The following is a 17,231-nucleotide window of genomic DNA, read 5'->3' as shown; positions in this document are numbered from 1 at the left end:
ACTGTACTTTCCATTCATCATTATTATTTTAGAGGAATGTTTATAGTCTAATGAGGGAGACAGAGAAAGGGTGTGGACTTGGGTGGGTAGGAAAGTGGGAAGGATCTGGAAGGACGTTGAGAAGGGAAACTGTAATACTGCACTCAGACTATATTGTATAAAAGAATCTATTTTCAGTTAAAAGCAATTTTAAAAGATGGTTCAATGGGTTAAAGGTGCTTGCCTCCAAACCTGAAATCCAGAGTTTAATCCCTGGGACTCATGTGATAGAATCACAAATTGTCCTTTGACCTTCATGTACATATACTATGGCATATGTGACTTCACACATCATGTGCACACACATACATACACACAAATAAATACACACATATGTAAATTTTAAAATAAAGAGTGAGCATAGAAATAATAGACCATCCTATTTCACAGGTTATTGTAAAGATTATGGTAATACATATGCGGTACAGTTAGAATATTGCTTCGTGCATGACAAAAGATTTATGCTTAACCGTTGTTTATTGGCCTCAGACCTGTGTGGCATAAGATCCTGATCCCTCCTTAAATCTGCTATGCTACCACTATGACCATATGCTATTAGATAGGCATTTCCCATGATCAGAGCCTGTGAAACGGGCTCCGAAGGTGCTAATGATGGTCCAACACTGGAATTTGTGTCTTGATTGTCTCACCACCTACACAGTCTAGAGTCATGTGTATCTTTCTTTACAGAAAGCAAAGTTAAGATAAAAAAAAAAAAGAAGACGGGAAAAGGGAACCAAATATTGGTACTTTAGACACACTAGGGCAGCTTGTAAGTAAACCTAGAAAAGACACTTTTGAATAAGACTTTAATTTCTCTTCATATGTTGTATGGAAACTCCTATCGACGGTTTCCAATGCTTCTCCCACCTTTTTATCTAATGCCTTTGTGGTATCTGCCACCAGAAACCAGCGCCCGCCCACAATAACAGAGCCCTGCTTGCCTCTCACATCTCCCAAGACAATTTATTCATCTGAATCGCAGAGAAGATGTACCTTGAGGCTGACACTGAAACACCTGCAGATTTGTGGGGGACAGTTTGAACGCGGCTCAGTCTCACTTACTGCTCTGGGATCCTCAGGCGAGGAAAGAATTGAAGTGAAAATGTTGACAGTAGTTCCTTATTTTTCCAAATTCCTTCAGAGCATGTGTGATCATATTCCCTGGGAGCCTTACCTGGGTTTGCCACAGTTCAGTAAAGAATGCGTTCTATACCGTGTTCTGAAGAAAGAACTAAAATGCGTTGCAACAGGCAATGGCTGAGGCAAGAGATGGGCTTCTGTACCAGCATCCACTAGTGACAGGATTCCAGTGGTCTTCATGAAGTGAGACTGGCAGGCCAGCTCCTTTTCGATGAAGGAAGCCTTTCAGTGTCTAGTACTCTGACCATAGTGGGATTCTTTACTGAAGCTGGGCATTGAGTTAGGGTCAGTAAGGCTACATTGGCACAGACGTTGGCTTCATACTGCTCTATGATGGACAGAGGACTCGAAGAAGTTAGAGCTCTAAGCTGTGTTCTCCCCCTCTAGTACAGAACAGCCTGTTTTTCTCATTTCTCCTGAACTATTTTTTTAATGATTAGTTCGAAAATAACTTACAATTTTTGGATCTTATGTATTCAAATACTTTCTTTGATAATATTTTTTGATAATTCCTTGCCCTTTTGTTTGGCCTTGAATTTTGTATTCTTTGATTATACAATACAATCCTTAAATAGAGCTGGAAATAGTGATTTCTATAGAAATAATTATGTTTCTGCAGTATTATAAAATCGCTCGCTATGTTATCTAAGAAGTTATGTCAAGTTGTAGATCTAGAGATAGACATAATTATAGTCCTAAAATAGAGTAAATATAAATGAACGGAGGTTGACATAACAACAAGGATCTGATTTTCCTCAGGTTATACCACATAATATTAATCTTTATGACTTTTTACTGTTTTGTCTGCCTTGAATTTAGCCAATGGCCATTTTGTATATTTTTGCAGAAATCTTTGCTTTATCTTCTCAAGATTTAGTTTGTAAGGAAACAGGCTGAACAAATCATGAAGAACAAGCCAGTAAGCAGCCCCTCTGTGGCCTCTGTATCAGCTCCTACCTCCAGATTCCTGCCCTGTTTGAGTTCCTGTCCTGACTTCCTTTGATGATGAACAGGGATATGGAAATGTCAGCCAAATAACCCCTTTCCTCCCCAGGTTGCTTTGGGTCATGGCTTTGTCACAGTAATAGTCACTGTGTGTAAAGCAGAACGCAAGTTTAATGTCTTCCCACTTTGTAAGGGTAGAATTTAGAGGTCAGGTGACTTTTCAAAATCCATCTAGCTGGAGAATAAGACTACAGTTAGCATCTTCGCAATTCAAAGCCAAAATGTTTTCGTTTACAACCTTAGAACTCATTGGATCTTTTTTAATTCAAAGGTAAATATTTTAAATGATTGCATGAGTAAATCTGATAATATAATTCAATAAGATAGTGAATCTAGGTAAATTTAAATAATTAAGCAGACAAGCCCTGTATCTTTATCAGTGTCTTGATATATGGAGTCAATTATGCCACATTTACAGTGACCTAAAAATACCACCTAGCAGAACAAGTAAATTATTGATCAGCATGTCACCTACAGTAAAGGTCAAAAAATGACTAGGGAGAAACCTTACCCTTGATATGAGATTCAAGACATTTACTGAATAATGTTTATGGTGTCCTAGGCTTTCAGTATTGTGCAGTTACTTGAAAGTCACTAACATTTGGAATGTATACAATCACTTAGCAACATTTCCAACACTAATAATATCTCTGATTTGTGTTTTTATTTTAAGGTAATAAAAGATACTTAGAATATAAAATGTGGATGTTGTCAACAGTCGTTTCCTGCACACTTTGGGGAGATGTCATTAAAAGTTAAATTTACACCACAAAATTGGGCTTGTATACCTAGCTAAATGGTTTGACAGCTTACATAGTACCGTCGGGAGAGAATGCTATTCAGTAACTACATTTGGTCTTAGCCTTCCTGGAAGGAGCTCTCTCCACTCATTGCGATTCTGTAAATATTTCATGAACCAACATAGAGTAATATGCTAATGCCAGGCTCCTACCCAGTGAGCAGGTGCATGCAGTGTGTTTCGTCTCGGGTACACCTGTTCTGTGGGGTCAGGCATGCCGTTCTGAGCTCACTCTCCCTTTCTTCCCCCTATTAGTTCCTCCTGAACCAAAAATGGTGAGTGAGAGCCATCATGAGCGCCTGGCCGCCCCGCCAGTCACCACTGCTGCGCCTGTTGTCCCACACAACGCCACCGAGCCAGCCAGTCCTGGGGAAGGAAAGGAAGATGCCTTTTCGAAGCTGAAGGAGAAGTTTATGAACGAGCTGCATAAAATTCCACGTGAGTATCCTATTTTCACTTGGCTACAAAGAAAATACTGAACGATCATTAGAATCATTGGAAAATCAGCAGAACTCAATATCCTGTTCATCATGGTAGAAACACATGTCGCCCTCCAATGACAAATGACGTGAGTTTGGAAATGAAATAAGATTTTTTTTTCTTTAACTGTGTCTTATAAATAATAGCATAGTTTATAACAAAATTTTATATGTGTATTTAATGTAGGTGGGTCCTTCAATTTCTGTTTCCCTGAGAATAGTACAGTAATGCCTGTATGTTGGATCATATGTAGTTCAGATTTGTGTCAAAGGAATTGTTAGATAGGAAAGATTATATTACCTGATACTTTCCCACTATTACAAGTTTGATATTCTTTCCTTGATTAATATCTTTTAAAATTCGTTTTTCCTTCATTCATTTGTCAATATTTCAAAAGCTTTCACTCACTTTTAATTTTGTACTTGTCAATTAGAAACACAAAGCCTATAGCTAAACTTATTTGAGTAAACCTCATACAAATCTAATCAGTTGCATTTGGTTTTCCAAATTTTATTTGTATGTTTACAGATATGTTTACTGTGTATAATACAGTATTATAGTATAGTGCTGTAAATACTATTAATTGACTAAATCTTACTAAGTAGCATTCGTAGCACCTCACATAGAACCATTTTTACAGACAGCATCCAACATTCATTGTCTTAACATAATTCAAGATTCCTACAGCCCATGCCGTGCAATAAATCTCTTGAACTTGCTTTCCCATCTAAAAGTTTGCATCCTTTGACCATCTTGCTGGCTTGTCCTTCAATCCTCCTGCCCCGGGTTCTTCGCCCTCCACATGTGCTCTATGGCACATGTGAACATGCATGCATGTGCACACACACACACAAACATACATACACAATGTTCACACGCACAGTAATAATAATAAAATAAAAAAACTAAGGTTAATGTGGAGTATTTTCTTTCTTAGTATTGTACACGGGATCATCTTCCTGGTTTATTAAGCGCGATCCTAATTAGTATTAATAATAAAAACCCGGAGTCAAATATATCAGGTAAAAGTTGAAAGATCAGAGAAGCAGAGAAACAGCCATGGTCACCTCTTGCCTCTCTAAGTCCTCAGGTCAAAGGAGCCTAGCTTCTGTTTCTGCCATTGCCTTCTCACTTCTTCTCCCTGACCAGCCATATCAATCCTGTCTGCACAGTCCTCCAGACCTCTATGGTTAACTAGTGCCTAGCTCCACCCTCTGATGTCCAGGCAAGCTTTATTTGTCAGAACACAAACAAAATATCACAAAAGCTTATCTTTGAGGTAGTGCATATAAACAATACTGATCTTTGTACATTAATACGTTCACTTAACTTTACTGAATCTATTCATTCTTTCTAAAAGTTTGGTAATGGAATTTTTAGGTCTCTCTCATGTGCAGACAAGGAAGGTCTTTCCTTCTGCCCACTTTGGGTGTCTTTTGTTTGTTTCTCTTGCCTTATTATTCTGGTTAAGACCTACCATACTAACTTGGTTTCTGCATTTTAGAGGAGATATTCTCAAGTATTAACTCTGGGGCCATCCTGTGTCCCCTTTTTCATATTGGAGTATAATTCTTCTATACCTAATTGGCTGGCCATCCTGAAAGACTATTTGGTTATTTTTTAATTGTTTTTTCTTTTGAAATGATCATATTGTTCTACCCTTTAGCCTATTGATGTGATCAGTTATATTTATTTATTTACAAAGATTGAACTGCCCTTGCTTCCCTGAAATTAATCCCAAACCATCATGGCATTTAGTCTTTCTTACATGCCATTGAACTGGGTTTTTCAGAAAAAGCCCTGAACTAAAGTTTCTGTGACCAGGAGTATTGATTGGCATATAGTACTTTGCTGTGTTTTTTTTTTTTGGGGGGGGGCGTATTTCTGGGGATTGTTGTTTATTTGGCTTGGTTTTCTTTCTCTCTCTCTTTCTTCCTTCCTTCCTTCCTTTCTTTCTTTTTTGTAAATTCTTTTATTTTCAGACCAGTGATGCTGGCCTCTTAAAATTGGTTCTAAAGTATTCTAAAGGAACAGCAGAAGTTGAATCTGTGTAGCAAAAGATACAGTTATTGGGACCTGATGCACCCAATGAGGTAAAATATGTCCGTTAAGAGGATAAACAAACCATTAGAATATTCCAGATGGACGATATCATTTATAAACATGTATCTATAATAACTTCTCATGCCTCGAAGATTAGAAATGTGTTGATTTGCCCACACGATTCACAAATTCAACTTCCTCTGAAGCATGCTCTAAAAGGGCTGTTGGTGATGACTGCTCTCAGCAGGAAGAGCTGGAGATGGAGAGATGGTTCAGTAGCCCAAGCCACCTCAGTTCCCTTTATGCTCTACTGCCTGGCTAATGGACTGATACAAAATTGGAAGTGCTTTTCATATAACTTTAATGTTAGAAATTCAATATATACAACATATGCATGCATTGTAGATACAAACTCCGGCTTGAAGAATATTTTACCCACATAGTTGCCATAAGAGAAATGCGTTAAAAAACGATGGAAGAAACAATGAGCCACATCTCCTGCCTTGTGCTCAACCATCGCCTGTAGACAAGTAAATAGTATGAGACACACAGCCAGCCTGATAACCATTAAGCTGAAATGTGCTCCCAGCCAGCATCAAGACTCATTTCCTCATCTCGCATGGCCATACAATGTCATCTTCCTATGTAGGATTAATCCCACCACAGTATTTACAACCGTAACCCCCTTTAACTCACCCAGAGTTGCCATTGTTCTCCCTAACTCTTGCTCTTTTTCTCACTATATTATTTAGCACCATCTACAATAGCAAGTATTTCTCCAAAATAATAAAAGTTCTGTGAGGGAAGTAAGTTACATATGTGTTATGAGTAGTTATGTCATTCATCATGACTGGTACATAGAAGGCTCTCCACATGTATTCAGTGAATGAATGAATGAATGTCAAGTCAACTTTTACACCACACATTCCTTCTTAGACTGTGTAGCCTCAAGATGCTAGTGAATTAAAACACAGATTTTACATCGCAAGTGTTAAAACTTCATTTCCATTATACCCGATGCCATTCACTTTTGAAAGCAAAATATTTCCATCTTTATGGTGTCCCACAAGTCTTTTTCGCAGAGATTCAGTTATTAAATCTTTTCTTCCCTGTTCGTCAGTAGGAAAATAATCAACCAGAAATAATTACGTATGAAATCCCTTGCTTGGAAAATCCCTTGTTAAGGACCTGTGCAAAGTATTATATTCATATTGTTTTCCTTAGTGTTATAAGATGAAACAAATAAATATCTGAAATATTTTAAAAGTAAATAGGTTTTAGAAAATGGCATTTTGATACAGTCATGCAGTTCTATTTAAAAAAAATCTAGCAGTAAACATTCTCCATTTTCATTTTAATTCATCTAAGTTTTTACTGCCTGTGTAATTGAAATTTGTAATGGGATTTTCTTCAGATAGGAAACAACAATGAACAAAATAAAGTAAGTCCCTAAACTCAAATTCCTTTGGGGCCTATGCTATATAAAGGTTACACTCTTGACTTGACATAACACAGTAAGATGCTAATGACAGGTAACAAATTAGAATATTAATCGATTTTGGTCTCTGAGCTAAAGCTTGGCTATCTGGCACATGTGGCTTTTGCAAAATTGATAGCAACCAGCTTTAGTCTGTCACTTGAAATTCCCACTTGGAAGAAGAGAGATGTCACAATAGCAAGGAGGATGCAAGTCATTAGTTAGATAATCTACGCATATTCAAACCAAATTGCCTGATGGTACCATCCATAACACTGTGGGGCTTACATTTAAGAGAGAGAGAGAAAGAGAGAGAGAGAGAGGAAAAGGAAGTTGTAAATGCTCTGAGCACTTTTATCTTTCATTCTGCACACTGTTATCTAAATGAAGCAGACAAGGATTTCCAGAATGCTTCTTTATTTTGCAACTTTGATTTTGATATGGCTAAGGCCACGGTTGCTTTGTAAAGCATGAACTCCAAATAGCTACGATTAAGGTTTTGCTATTCATGAGCTCCTTGAAGTAGAATGCACCTTTCCTCAGCAAAAGAACCAAATGCTCACCCTCCGTCCAGAAAAAGAGTAAGGGTAGCTGCGTTATTGATGCAGAAACGTTTGGTGATAAGCACTTTAATACAGGAATAAACACAATTTATGGGCATAGGCTGCCCAAATCTAAGTCCTGTATCTACAGCACAGTGTGACCTTGGGCATATTAATTAATCTTTTTTATTCAGCCATTCCCTCCTGCTACAAAGATAGGATCTTAAATAGTCTTCTTGTCTCTAGGCGGTGTGCAAAAGCATTGGCTGTACAGAATGTGGCAGGGTGTCTAGCACGGAGAACGCACACTTTAAGTGTTAGCTATTATTAAAGTCACACGGTCGTTTTAACAAGCTTCTAGTGCTATTTTAGAAAAGCCCTCTCTTCAGGTCAGTCACCCAGACTGAGAAAATTCCAGAAACTTTGCAGCTGAATATATGTGCATTGTAGTCTTTAAGCCCATTTCTGTGGTCCCTGCTCCAGGGAAGACGATGGAGGCTTTTCCTCCACCCCTCATCTTCTCCAACCTTCCTTTTACTTTTCACCTGACTTTACCTTTTCTCATTCCCTTTAGCCTGCTTGTAAGGCACATCAGAGAGTGCTCAGCTAAGTTACATATGGCATAGGTGCTAAAAAGGAATCCAATATGCTTGCTCCACGCTCTAAAAAGTTCTTCCTTGTTCAAACTACTTTTCTATCTTCTTCCTTTACATTTCCACCATAGTTAAAAACATTAAAGTTAACAGTTAAAGACCCTGTTTTTATAGTCCGGCCTTTAACAATCCAGTGGCTCTGCTCTGATTTCCATTTTTGTGCACTGTTAAATCTGTCTTCTTCAAACTCACCGGCTAGGTCTGGATACGCTGAGAATTATTGTTGAATTTCATGCTGTGAGCTATTTCTGCACATGACCACTGTTGCCTTACTTCTGGCTCCACCCTCCTTTGCTCATCTTCCTTCTCCCAGCTCCTTCTTCTCCTCTATAGGCTGATCCACATTTTTTTTCATTATCACTCACTTGTTAAAATGAGGCGCAGTTTTCCAGTGTGTCACCTTGAACCCACCTCCATTCTTATACTACATACTTGCCGTGGGAAGTCTACGGAAGAACTCTTATTGTGATCCTGGCCACAGCGAACTCTCTCCAGCAATTCGCCCTTGAACACTTCTCCTGAAGTATCTCTCAAACCCAGTCAGTGCTTCCCTCATGATCTTATCTTTTCCCAGGCTCCCACTGGCCCTGATATATTAGTTTATCATTCAAGACCCAGCTAATTTGTTACTATCACGAGGAGCAATTCCTTATTTCAAAGGCAGGACTGGATGAGATCACCTCTTCTCAAAGCTCTCACCTGTCGTGACTATCCACAGGGGCTTCCTGCTTGCTTTGCTAGTGACAGGTTAATTCCCCAGGCCCAGGTACAATTGCTCACTCATCTTTGTTTGTTCTGTACCTTAGAGAAGGGCCCGACAACAAGCTGTAGTATAATTGGGGTCTGTGCAGGACTGCATTGAGGCTATGATCAAGAAAAATCTTTTTCTCAAAAAGGAGGTGGCATTGATCTGTTTTGTTCGATACTAAACCGATTTATGCTAAAGGCAAACTATGTAGATGTCATAGTTCAAAACTTAACATCATACTGAGTGATATGGTCCTTATCCTATGTTTGCAAAAATTGAACCCTGAAAATAAGTTTCAAACCTTTTTAAGACAAGGGTCCTTTTCAAATTAAATAATACATGGACCCTGAAAGTAAAATATGTATAAAGGAAGTCTCAACTACTATTATAGTTGAAGATGTCTTCCTCAGTCATCCATGATATTATATCAGCAGCTCCAAAGCTGAATGGAACACTTTTTGGAACTTACAACTTAGTAGGTAGATTCTCAGTAACGGAGCAGGTAGTAATGATGCAACAGGAGGAATAGAAGCAGGTGCGCATCAGTAAAGTGTAGTTGGGTATCTTTGTTTGTCCCCACGTGGCTGCAAAATGAAGACAACAGCGTTGCCCTTCGTCAGTGTCCTGAACAATAATGTTAACATCAAACAGTTGATTGCAAAACACAAAATGAAGAGACCCTTTAGAAGCACAGTGATCTGTGGCATGCAAACAACAAGGATTGCTTTACTGATCAAGTTTACTTAGCGTGCCTGTGTGTGCAGGGCGTATGTGCGTCTGCAGTGAGCCTCGTGAAAAGAATGACTATTCCCACTGTACAAAGAAATCTGAGACTTTGTCAAAGAAGTTATTAAGCTAGAGAGTGTAGATGTGGAGGCATTATCAGAAGGCATTTCCAGTTTTATGATTCGGCCTTGTAAGTATGTCATAAAGACTTCACATTTCCTTCACCCTCAGTTACCACGAGAAAATACTGGAAACTCTTGATAAACTGTGCACCTGCTCAAAGACAGTCTTAATTTTGATTTACATCGTAAATGATTGAATACCTAGAATGCGATTTTAATGTAATTCCTTTTTTTCCCCATATCACCCGGCTTGATAAGTGAGTAGTTATTTACGTCAATCCCACATTTGTTTAATGGTCTCCCTTGACTCAGATATACCACCGGGCTACTCACCTGGCTTTTCATTTTTAAAGCAACACTTTCTGTAAATGAACCAGCTACATGAGTCAGCTTCGCTAACCTCTGTGGAGTCAGTTCTTCTTAAACTTCAGAGAGGCATAGCTAAAATGTTAGGTGAATTTATTATTAACTTCTACAAAATAGAAAAATCTGCGAGAAAAAGGCTCGACTCTGATGAGTGTTGTTCTCAAAGTAAGGACTCTTGGCAATGTCAACGTCATTGGGACAATTGTGAAGGAATCTATTGGAAACAGCGATGCTTAGAGATACAGGTTACAGTTCATCACAAGCACAAGGTGGGCACCTGCACTTTCAGTAAAAATAACCTTCATTTTAGTTTAGCTTATTCCATCATCTTTTAATGTGTATATGTATGTATTTATGCATGTATATATGTATGTGTGTATATATGTTTATGTATGCATGTGTATGTGTGTATTTGTATATGTATGTGTGTGTATGTTTGTATGTGTATATGCTTGTGTACATCTATGTATGTGTATTCTCTCCCTCACTGCCTTTCTCACATCTTCCTTCCTACCTTTTTCTCCCCATCCCTCTCCAAGTGTGGCTGTACTGTTACCCCCAACCCCCCGCTTAAGATTTTAATTCTAAAGTAGAAAGCCTGATTCACTGTATAAGCAATCATTCCTAATACAGTTTGCACTGCCCCCTACAGGATAAAAAGAATATTTGTTGGGCTATTTTTAGTGTGTTAAAACTTGGGCCTGGGGACAGGACCTGGCCCTCAAAGGATGTGTGGAACCAAGAACCTCTTCATCCTGCAGTACTTGGCACAATCTGCACCCTACACAAAATCCCCCTAGGACAGACATACATACATACATACATACATACATACATACATACATACATACATACGGAAACTGTTTATAGTCATGTGACCTAGAACTAATTACATTTGTGTCTGTGTATGCAGATGGTTTTGCAAGTCTATAGAATATATAAAACAGTTTAGCTAAGATCTAGTCTTTGATTTTTCTTTCTGATTAAAAATAATCTTTGTATTGTCTTCTCTAAAGCCCCCAGTGAGTTGCAGGCATCTGATTATTTCATTGTGTTTTTTTCAGTGTAGTTATCCAAATATTTATTTATATTATATTTAGTAAATTATTTGAGATTATTCATTGTAAATCCTGGTCATATTTCTCCTTTGCAATTAACACATTTCACTGGTTTTTAAAATTATGTATGTAAGTATTTTGTATTATCTGTCCACTTTGTGAGACAGAAAACTATTTTAAAATATTTGTCACAACCTGTAGTATTGTAGATAATACTGAATTTTTAGCAAGTGTGCAGTATAATTCTAGCAACATTCTGGGGTCAGGGTAGCAACTTAAAGCTAACTACATGCTACTGGGATTGCATTTCAAGAAGGATGTTTATATGTCCTTGTGGTTTCCTTCAGGAATCCTATTAAGCAGAAAAATCCCCCCAAGCAATTCACTTCTTTGAAATGAACAAGTGTTAAGGGATTCCCTAAACTTCCAAAGCACAGGGATATAAAGTAAATGTAAGCACATAAAGCCACCAAGTGAATTAAGACCTCAGCTAAGTTCCAAGAGCTTCTCTAGCTATATTTTGTTGGCATCTCAAGGATATTAAGTAAACCCATAGAAGGAATCGAAGGGCTGTGAATAACACCATGGCCTGATGCGTAACACAGCTCAAGAATTACCTTGCTGGAATACTTCACAAGTAGAAAGAGAGAGAGAGTTTTTTAAATAGCTCTAAAAGTCAATTCCTTACCACATAGCAGTTCAGTATGAAACATAGGCCCTGTCGTTAAGTAACATCTGGCTGCAGAAGCAAATCCATAAGGAAAGCAGCAGATGTAGAAACCCGGGACCCGACTGTTATGCTCACACTATATAAGACCTTTTACTATATAAGAACCTTTACTATATGACTGACTGTCAGGTTCTGAACAGTTTCTGCTGCTCTCAATAAAGAATTCAGAGCAGAAACCCCAGGAAAATTACGTGGTGGACAATTACATTCCAGCACTTGGCTACATTTTTCTTTGTTTTGGTTTTCACTTAAGAGGGTATTATGATAAAGGGATTGAAACTCAATATCTTGTGAGTCCACATGCCTCCCCTGTCTGTCTTTTGAATGAGCTTAGATAACTTTGAAGTAAAGAATAAGAAGATATTGGGCCGTTTAAAGATTTCCTCGTCAAGCAATACTTTAATTGAAACTGCTGCCCCGGAGAAATTCTGGACCCGTTTGGAATCTCCTACTTTTTATCTTATCATTAAACTCTTTAATTTTTTATTTTTATTATAGCAGCCCTTTTAATATACACACACATACACAAAGAATAGAAATAACATAGATTACAAATACTAGAAGCATATGTGGCTGATAAATATGCTATTATTTGGAAAAAATATATATATATGGTTACTATGATTGACAGAGTTATATGGTTCAATTTCTGAAAAGTAAAATTTTCTTATAATTTTATATTTTAAAGGACTTAGGCTGGCTCTTTCAAATACAGGAACTATTACAATGAATTAGAATCATTTCTGCTATCATTTTGTAACTGTATTTCCCAAGGTCTTTGATACACTTCAGTGGCTTAGGAGTTCTTTGAAGTGTCGGTCATCACTGAGAGCCTGGTCCAACCTGGGGAGGCAGACAGGTCAGGATCGGTGTGGTTTGCTCTCAGGCCACACTGTGAAGAGAGGTGGTTTATAGCCTCAGGATTCAAAACCTTCTCTCTGTCGTTACTAGTGTATGACCTTGGGCAAATAATTAAATTTGCATGTCATATAAGAATAGAGTTGTACTACTTTCTATCCCAGAACTTACTTTGTAGAGGAGGCTGGCCCTGAACTCACAGACTTCCCCCTGCCTTGACCTTTCAAGTGTAAGAATTAAGGGCATGCGCCACCACGCCCAGCTTAAGTAAACCATTTTAATGTGTTCTGGGCTTCCAGACTCTCTTCACTCTGTTTTCAGAAGGACTATTCTAAAGCACTGTATCTTAGCTAGACACCTACAGCTTGGTGGACGGGAACAGAGAGGCTTCCACATCTGGTCCAAGCTCACCTCCTGCTAGCCACTCACACATCTGGTCCAACCTCACCTCCTGATAGCCACTCACATCTGGTCCAACCTCATCTCCTGATAGCCACTCACATCTGGTCCAACCTCACCTCCTGATAGCCACTCACATCTGGTCCAAGCTCACCTCCTGCTAGCCACTCACACACATCGGGTCCAAGGTCATCTCCAGCTAGCCACTCACAGTGTGCTCCAGCAGGAGAGACTCCCCTTGAGTTTTGCTCTATCATTCCCAGTGTTTCATGTGCTCTTCACATACACAGTATCCTCTGCCTGATATACTGCTTGCCTCTGGCGCCTCCCACCCTTCTGAGAGCTATACTGTTTCAAGCTGTTCTTATCCCCTGATCCCAAACCTTCTAATCTTCTATTAATCACCAACTCTTACTCTGTAATGAGTATATACTTGTAGTTTTTATACCTAACTCTTTATGTCTGTGAAGACTACAAGCTGTGGGGTTGGAGATATTCTCTTTTTAGTCATTTATCCAGTCCCAGCAAAAATAAAAAAAAAAAACCAGCAAAAATAAAAAAACCTAATAGTAGGTAGGATTATTAGTCACCTCAAGCTCAGAGGGACCTATTAAAATTGTATTGAGTCATCAAGAAAATGCCTTTAAAGAAGCCTAAGGAAAAGGCTTTGAAGGACACTGTAAGGAAGGTTACAGTCATCCTTATGTTGAAATGAATGGGAGACCTTTCACTTTCTACTTACCTGTCTCGACTTTTGTTTCCTCTCCTTTTTATTTTTGCTGTCTCTGTTCTTGACCTTACCTTGATACCATCACCTTCCATTGTGTTTTCCTTCCTACTTGTCTGTGCTACCTAAGTGTCTCCCTTCTCTGTTTCATTTTTCTGAGCCTGTGACAGTCAGTCTGGTGCAGATGATAAGCAGGCAGCCTCTAAATTGGCCCTCTGGGTCCATAGTCTTCCCACACATCCTTTTATTAAAGTAGAGATCTGGGATGCACTACTGAGTTCATCTCTTAGTGTATAAAACATATGTTAAAAAGTGCTATATTAGAATGCCCAGGAAGGTAGATAAGCTCATTTTGTATACCAGCTGCCATATAACACCACCCTATGCCCTATGCTTTCATAGAGAGAATTCAGGGGACAGCTCAAATGTTGCAGTGGCCCGTTCCTACAGGGGCCGTGCTGGTGAGGTTTGCCATGGCGAGTAGCTGTTTACAGGACCTTGTTTGGGTTTCTTGGTCTCCTCCACCAGACACAGGAAGCACAGCTTCTGAGGCTGTGTGCTACCGTCATTGCTGATATCTCCCCAGCAGTGGTTTTCATTTGAAGTGGTGGTTCAGCCTGGCCTTGCCTGCCATCTCCTGTCCACGCTGATTGGAACTGTTCCACATCCCCTCACCTTTCAGGGTTGTTGTCATCCCCTCGCTTTCCTTCCTGCTAACACAGTGTTAATGTGATTTAACTGGCTGCCTTCCAGGTCCTCATCCGTGCTGAATCTCTTTTGCTAGTTTGCCTTAAGTAGTCTGCAGCTATAATGCTGGTGTGTCTGATGGAAAGCCAAATACCTCCAGAAGGGTTGGACTTTAATAATCATTCTAAAAACTGAGAACCCACACCGCCTGATTTCATCAATGATTCCCCTGCAGAAAGCACATGGGCTGTTCCTACAGTCCATTCTATTGCTTGTTGCTAGGGTTTACACTGCTTGTTCTATGAAAAATTAATAACCTAACCAAGTATGATGGTGTGCACCTTCAGTCCCAGCATTCACAAGGCAGAGGCAGAAAGAGCTTGCATTTTAAGGCCAGCCTGGTCTGCATAATGAGTGCCAGGCTGGCCAGGACTATACTATATTAATAACAACTTTATAATAAACAACTAATATTGTTGACACGTTTGTATCTTCACTGATAATCTGTGGAAGTTTTGATTCTTGCCAACAATAGAGTGGTTGCTCTTCTTGGTTTAGCCATTCTAGTCATTATATAGGATATAGCGTTGTGACTTTAATTTGCAGTGTCCTGGTAACTCCAAATGGAATGTGACCTAAATGGAAATGGGAAAACATTGAGAAGAAACAATAGGAACTTTTATGACATTGATGAATGGGAACATCCTCTTCAAAGGGTACCAAAAGCATTGACTATCAATGTAACTTGATAAATAAGGTTTTGTCAAAAGTAAAAAAAAAAAAAAAAAAAAAAAAAAAAAAAAAAAAAATGGGCTTTTAAAAATGTAACAAACACAATATGAAGAAAAGTCATAGACTTGGCCAGAATATCCAAACTACACAGATGTGACAAGGATACTTCCAGAATTTACTAAAATAGACTTCTACAACTCAGTAGAAAATTGAGAAATATATTTGAATAGACAATAAATAGAAATATGAAAAGATATGTGAAAAATACAGAAAAAAAACAACAAAGTAATCAAGTTCTCTCTTAGGGCCTTTCATCTCTGTGCCCCATCTATAGCCAGAATTCAGAGTGTGAGAAACTCGTTTTCTTAACCACACAGACACGCATTGCTCTGCTCTAAAGCTACAAGGCATAACATCCTGTTATTCTCTCTTCTTTACATCCACACTCTCCAGTCAGTCAGCAAGTGACATTGCCCCATTCTCTGCCCCCTCTCTTTCCTATGCTCCCCTGCGACTGCTCTGAATTGGGACCTTGTATATATTATACAAGATCTCCCTGCAGCCATTTCCCATACATTGGTGGTCAGTCCGCTGAACATATGTCCATAGGATCCATCTTGCTGAGCTCAAGGTGTGCAAGTTCCTCATTCAGGAACTGTTGCCACTTCCTTTCATCTGAATTTTCAACTCCTTTACTTGGCATGCCTCTCTTCATCCTGGCATGGTCCTCCTTTCCACATTATTGCGGTAACAATACCATGGATACATGCTTCGAATACTAGACATATGCTTCTAATTCCCGCTAATTGCCTTAGCCGATGGTTGGCTCACTTCAGAAATGCCATTACTCCATCTCTACATGGCCATATGCCTTCACAGTAAAAGAAGAAGACTAGGTCTTATATATGTGCTCTTCTTACTACCAGGATTATGCATTAGCACACTTGTCTCTGCTAAAAAGCAGTGCCAGGCTGTCTTACTCCTTAGACTTCCTAAGAAAATATGACCAGTTATTTCATATTTAATATTACATGCTGCATGCTTAACAATAGTAGGATGCCAATGTGTGTGTGTGTGTGTGTGCGCGCGCGCATATGTGTGCATATGTGTGTGTGTCACAGATGCACATCTCATGGGGAATACAAAGAAAGGAGCCACTGTGCTATGTAGTTTTCTGATGATGTAAGTCACAAAACAATCCCACACCAATTCAGAATTATGAATAATAAAAGGGTTACTTATTTAAGGCGAAAACTTATAGATCACTGTCCTACAACAGTCCTCTGCACGACCAGAACAGAGTTTAGCAGCTGGAAGCAGGGGAGCTAGAAGCAAGAGAGAGCAGGCACACATTTACAGCTGCTTTTACAGTATAAGAGACCATGCCCAAGTGGGCTGGTATCTAAAAGGCTTTTGGATGAAGGAGCAGAATGAACTCCCACAGCAGTTTTCTCATGTCTATCTCCAGTTACCTGACAAGATTCAACTAAAGCAGGTAAATATGTATTATGATCTGTAGTTTGAGGGGACAAAGTCCATCATGGTGGATAAGACAAAGTAGCATGAACAGGAGGCACCTGCTCACACTGCATCCCCTATTCAAGAAGGAAAGAGAAAACAGGAAGTGGAGACAGCCTCTAAAACCTCAAGGACAGCCTCCAGTGATCCATTCCTATAGCCAGGCTTTGCCTCTTAAATGTCCCACAACTTCCAACACAATGTCGTAAACTGAGGACCAAGTATTTGGATATGTAAACCTATAGGGGACATTTTACTTTCAAGCCATAGCAATCAAAATACTCCAGTAGAAGTTGGTTCTTCATGGACACAGTAGAACAGGATGCAAGCTGAAACTTGTGAGATCTGAAAAGGGCCCTCAAAGAGTACCTGGAAACTA

At 39.1% G+C, this 17,231-nt stretch overlaps 1 protein-coding gene across 3 annotated transcripts in view; it reads left to right on the top strand.

Annotated features, from left to right (window-relative positions):
- The window catches only part of Syt1 (synaptotagmin 1), a 494,427-nt gene that overhangs the window by 298,157 nt on the left and 179,039 nt on the right, over positions 1-17,231 (top strand). For all 3 annotated transcript variants that reach the window (XM_057757847.1, XM_057757848.1, XM_057757846.1), the window contains one exon: positions 3,242-3,424. In XM_057757847.1, coding sequence (XP_057613830.1) covers positions 3,259-3,424 — 166 coding nt within the window. In that variant the 5' untranslated portion in view covers positions 3,242-3,258. The remainder of the gene's footprint in view (positions 1-3,241; positions 3,425-17,231) is intronic.

This window comes from Chionomys nivalis, chromosome 25 (genome assembly GCF_950005125.1).
Source record: "Chionomys nivalis chromosome 25, mChiNiv1.1, whole genome shotgun sequence".
NCBI lineage: Eukaryota > Metazoa > Chordata > Mammalia > Rodentia > Cricetidae > Chionomys > Chionomys nivalis.
This window is presented reverse-complemented; position numbering and strand designations above follow the sequence as displayed.